At 42.6% G+C, this 6,000-nt stretch overlaps 1 protein-coding gene across 2 annotated transcripts in view; it reads right to left on the reverse strand.

Moving 5' to 3' along the window:
* Positions 1-6,000, reverse strand: part of Slc5a1l1 (solute carrier family 5 member 1 like 1) — a 50,085-nt gene that overhangs the window by 23,029 nt on the left and 21,056 nt on the right. For both annotated transcript variants that reach the window (NM_001434733.1, NM_001127556.1), the window contains 1 exon segment: positions 720-940. In NM_001434733.1, coding sequence (NP_001421662.1) covers positions 720-940 — 221 coding nt within the window.

Consider the following 6,000-nt stretch of genomic DNA (forward strand, 5'->3'; position numbering starts at 1 on the left):
TTTCTAGGCAATCACTGGCTGTTGAGAAAAGGAGAATCTTTCTTCTTCAGTCCCAGCCCCGCCCTCATAGGTTATCTAATCCCAAGTGGTCAAACCCGGAGCACACATCTGTGAGCAACGCTGAAATCAGCAGACCACATGTATGTAACGATAATAATTTTTTAAAAGGTCATGAACTGGGAGGGAAGCTAGGGGACATAGGAGGAGTGGGAAGGGGAAAGGAAGAGGGGTATAAATTATGTAAATACAGTACTCACATATGAAGTTCTCAAAAAAGATTTAAGGCTTTTTGGGTTTTTTTGGTTTTTTTGTTTTGTTTTGTTTTGTTTTTTTCCGGAGCTGGGGACCGAACCCAGGGCCTTGCGCTTGCTAGGCAAGCACTCTACCACTGAGCTAAATCCCCAACCCAAAAAAGATTTAAGGCATAAAAGATACCAGTAATTTATAAAACAATAACACATGGGATTTCCATACATAGCTAAGGTCTCCAAATCACAAAAGCTAGAGAGTACTTCAAAAACATATAATCAAGGCAACACTTAGACAAGAATAAATTTCACTGTTTATATCAACTGGAAGAAAAAAAGGATTTCTTGCAGTGTTACCGAGGCAACAATTACAGATTAGGAGGTAAACTGTGAGCAAGAAGACAGCCGAGGTGGCCTGCATATGCGGGGACACTAAAGGACAGTCACTTCAGTGATCACGAATTCAGTTACCTGATCAGCACACCCATAGAACAAGGAGACGGTAGTGGCACCTAAGACGAGTCCGGGCCAGGGGACGTCTCCAGAGACACAACTTCGGAAGACATGGAAAGCATCCTCACGAGGCGTGTAGCACTCTGGCTTGGCCGTCCAGTTCCCCTGCTGGATCGTACTCGGGATGGCTTTGGAGTACTTATTCACCAGCTCCTGATACCCTCCCACTTCATAAAAGGCTTTGGAAGGAAAACAAAGAAAGAACATTATTTATCAGTCTCTTGAACAGTACCGTAGACGACACAATTGAAGATTCAACACTGGAAATAAGACCCAGTGTGACCTACTGTCTCCCGCTATAAAATGTAAGAGTAGTGTGATGGTTTGTATATGTTAGGCCCAGGGAGTGGCACTATTAGGAGGTGTGGCCTTGTTGGAGTGGGTGTGGCCTTGTTGGAGTGGGTGTGGCCTTGTTGGAGTGGGTGTGGCCTTGTTGGAGTGGGTGTGGCCTTGTTGGAGTGGGTGTGAGCTTTAAGAATTTCATCCTAGCTTCCTGGAAGCCAGTATTCTGCTAGCAGCCTGCAGATGAAGATGTGGAACTCTCAGCTCCTCCTGCACCAGGCCTGCCTGGATGCTGCCATGCTCCCACCTTGGTGATAATGGACTGAACCTCTGAACCTGTAAGCCAGCCCCAGTTAAATGTTGTCTTGATAGAGTTGCCTTGATCATGGTGTCTGTTCACAGCAGTAAGACTCTAACTAAGACAAGTAGCATACAATCAATACATCATGTTAGTGCAACATCTGGGAGGTCTTCTGTCTACCTGATCCATTCATAACCCCGGATCCAGCCATGCCTGAAGTTGGTGTGCTCCTGGGATTTTTATCCATAGAGACTAAAAACGTTGATTTCACACCAGTTTTTAACTGAAATTCCATCATAAATTATCTAAGGAATCTTGGTTTCAAAATAGATTTACATTCTTTTTCCTGAGATGCCAACAAAATGTTACGCATGTTAGTTAAACTTTCCTCCCTGTCAAAGACCAGCTCTGGCATCACAGGGTAAACTGAGGCAGGTAGTTAATGGGGGTCAGTACTTAGAGCAGCTGACAGGAGGGTTGGTCCAAATACTGACAGCCTGTAATTAGAGGAAAGAAAGGAGAATCAAATACACTCTCTCTCTCTCTCTCTCTCTCTCTCTCTCTCTCTCTCAGTCACATACACTCACACACATTCACACACTTTACTCACACACACTCAGACACACACAGAGAATTTCTGAACCAAAAGACAGGCTCCAATGATTTATTTCTTCTCTCGGTCCTTTTTTTTTTTTTTTTTTTTTTTTTTTTTTTTTTCCGGAGCTGGGGACCAAACCCAGGGCCTTGCACTTGCTAGGCAAGTGCTCTACCAACTGAGCTAAATTCCCAACCCTCTCGGCCCCTTTCTTACACCCTTAAGACAAAGCTTTTTTTTTTAATTTAGGAAGAAAATTACCACATAGCCACAAGTTACACATTTTCCAAGACAGTCACCACAAAAACATATTCTTCGAAAACAGATTAAGATCATTAGACAAAAGGAAATCACAACAGGATATTGATTACATATTTCTTATATGAAACTTCTAACTATTTCTTATATGAAACTTCTGTCTAACTTAACAATTCTCATCTATCTTTCGTTCCAAAAGCTCATGGTGACCTCAAAGCAACAACATTTTAGTCACATATTAACGAACTTTAAGCAGGACAAGTCTGAAACAGCAAGTTGTACTTACTAAGGAGCAGGTCATCTATCTCACATCTTACTTTCAAAGTTCTTATTGGCAAGGCTGGCTAATATCTGTTTTCTGTTCTTATGCTCGTAATAGAATTGTTTGCCCTTTATTATAACCTGGTACACAGCGAAAACCTGTTACCTCATCCCTAGATCACAAGATCAAGGAACTCCAGCCTAACCTGGAATGTGTGCTTTCTTTGTTCACTTTAATTTGACCCAAGCCTACTCTTCTTGCTTCTACAATTGCGTGCTTGTAATGCACGACCACTCACTGCACTGCCTTCTCTAACGCAAGCACCTTTGCCATACTATCAAGACACCGCAAACTTTATTCTTGATTCTAACTTAAAACTTTCTATCACCTGTCCTAACTTCCTAACTTTATACCTTCTATCAACTACCCTAAACTCTCCCAAAAGTATTTAAGTCAAGCTAACTTCAAGTCAGAAATTCCATAAATCATTAATTCATCTAGACATCACTATCTCAAGAATTTTCATCTTCATATTGATCTGCAAGACATTTTGCCCAGGAAGTAATCACACCAGGCTGTAGACAGTGAGGGTTTCCTGATGTCTACTCACACCAGGCCAAATGAATGAGAAGTATGGCTGTGATGGTTTGTATATATATGCTCAGCCCAGGGAGTGGCACTATGAGGAGGTATGGGCTTGGAGTAGGTGTGGCCTTGTTGGAGTGGACATGTCACTGCGGGCTATAAATCTCTCATTCTAGCTGCCTGGAAGCCAGAACTCTGCTAGCAGCCTTCAGATAAAGATGTAGAACTCTCAGCTCCTCCTGCACTGTCTCTGCCTGGATGTTGCCATGTTGAGGATCATGGACTGAACCTTTGAGCTTGTAAGCCAGCCCCAATTAGATGTTGTCCTTATAAGGGTTGCCTTGGTGGGTTGGAGAGATGGCTCAGTGATTAAGAACACTGGTTGTGGGGTTGGGGATTTAGCTCAGTGGTAGAGCGTTTGCCTAGCAAGCGCAAGGCCCTGGGTTCGGTCCCCAGCTCTGAAAAAAAAAAAAAAAAAAAAGAACACTGGTTGCTCTTCCAGAGGTTCTGAGTTCAATCCCCAGCAACCACATGGTGGCTCACAACCATCTGTAATGGGATCCGATGCCCTCTTCTGGTATGCCTGAAGACAGTTACAGTGTACTTATTTATAATAAATAAATCTACTAAAATATCTACTTAACTATGTTGTGTTTTATTTTGTCATGTAGACACCTGTTCCCTTGAAACAGACTCAGTTTTTACATAATTCAGATATATCTGGAAGTTAAGATGAGTCAATGAGAGAGTCTAAAGTTAATAAAAGGCATATCACGTCATTTAGGAAAAGCAAGTTCATGTCCAATAACAAAAGGCAGAATACAAAGTTACAACAGGAGAATATCTTTATGAACATTGGATAACTTAAATACTTTTTAACAAGATGGGAGAAGAAATAGAAAGGGATACATTTGAACTCAAATTTTGAACTTTGCAAGTTACATTGTGTCTTAGACTGAGGGCTAGGGAGACGGTTCAGTGAATAAGAGCACCTCTTGGGGCTGGGGATTTAGCTCAGTGGTAGAGCGCTTGCCTAGGAAGCGCAAGGTCCTGGGTTCGGTCCCCAGCTCTGAAAAAAAGAACCAAAAAAAAAAAAAAAAAAAAGAGCACCTCTTGCTTGATGAGGGGTGAGAGCTACACTTGTCTGTGGGTATAAGGATGAGTATTTAGAATGTAGTTAGAAATGATACCGCTTTGAGGCAGTGGCAGTAATTAGTTCTCTAGGACCCATGGCCTCCTCAGCCACAGGGAGTGAGTGGGCTGGGTTTACGGCAGAGCCATGAGTTCTCTCCTGTTAAGAGGACTTTAAATCCAACTGGGTTTATGTTGGTTATGCCCAAGATATTAGTGTCACTACTGCATTTTGGTGTTATCTTGCCTTTCTTGTCATTGTTGTGGCCCACACACATTACAGCTAGGTAGGAGTATTGATTACTCCCCACCGCCCTCGGCAGCTTGCATAGCTCTTTCCGGTTAAGTGGAGGGCCTAACCCCAACTGATACATCTCTGAGCAGCCCCTAAACCTACACCTTAAGGAATGTCACAGGAAGATTGTAAGAGCTGAAAGACTCGAAGGTCTTCTGGAAAAATAATGTCTTCTATATACGGGAAGGAAGCTGAGCCTGTGAAATCTCAACACTTTAGTCACCTAAATGAGGCCTGTTCAATGACACCAATAGTTAGCATGCCCGCGTCGATGTGGGAAATAAGACTAATCTATTTCCTAATCCTGCTCCAGCCAGTACTTGATATTTTAAGACTTTAAGAATTTTCTTCATCTCATGGGCTGAAAGAGTTATCTCATTTCTCAGTTTCGTTTGACTTTTTAGTTTCAAAGGTCAAAGTCTTCATCCCTAGATGAAGAGCTACGGTGAGAGAGAATCAGTCTTTTTTTTTTTTTTTTTTTTTTTTTTTTCGGAGCTGGGACCGAACCCAGGGCCTTGGGCTCGCTAGGCAAGCGCTCTACCACTGAGCTAAATCCCCAACCCCTGAGAATCAGTCTTCTGCAAGCCTGCTGATAGGTTATCCAGTTCTGTTCAGTCAGTCTTAAAACACATTTGCAGATGAGCAACACTCATGCATTTATAAATTTACATATGCAGACATGTAAAATTAATAATTTAAAAGTAGGGGGGTCATGAACTTGAGAGGGCACAGTGGGGGACACAGAGAGGAAGGAAATGGGATACAGTATTCACACATGAAATCTCCCCCACAAAAAAAAAAACCCAAAAATTGTAAAAGTCATGTGAGGCTGTGTGACCACATCACATTTTCAAGTGTGCAGATGAGAGGATTTCTGGGCCTTTCTAGCCTAGAGCCGGGGACTTAGAGTAGGGAATACTAGTGATAGAAAATAAAGCCGAAAGTGCTAGAGCGAAACAACAGACTCTCCTCCATTCTCTCGCCATACTCATGCACATGCGCACTTCTCCAGTCGCGCGCCATATTCGTGCACATGCGCACTCCTCCAGCCTCGCCCGACACGCATGCGCACATACCACATGGAAAATGGCGCTCAGCCTGAACAGATTCGCTTCATACCCACAGCCACTCTCATACATCAGTGGCCAAAAGGAAGTTCTGGAAAGAAATAAAGTAAGCGGGCTGGAGAGATGGCTCAGCGGTTAAGAGCACCCGACTGCTCTTCCAGAGGTCATGAGTTCAATTCCCAGCAACTACATGGTGGCTCACAACCATCTGTAAAGAGATCCGATGCCGTCTTCTGGTGTATCTGAAGACAGCTACAGTGTACTTATATATAATAAATAAAATAAATCTTAAAAAAAAGAAATAAAGTAAGCATCATAAGCAAGTAGTGTGTGTGTGTTGTGTAGTGTGGGTTTATGTCCCATTTGTTACAACTCAAAAGTCACTCATGATAAACAGTCTGAGCAAAGTGAGAACAAAAGGACTCTGCAAAAGGCTATCTACAGACAGCTTACAGCTCGTTTT

Source organism: Rattus norvegicus, chromosome 20 (assembly GCF_021556685.1).
Source record: "Rattus norvegicus strain SHRSP/BbbUtx chromosome 20, alternate assembly SHRSP_T2T, whole genome shotgun sequence".
NCBI lineage: Eukaryota > Metazoa > Chordata > Mammalia > Rodentia > Muridae > Rattus > Rattus norvegicus.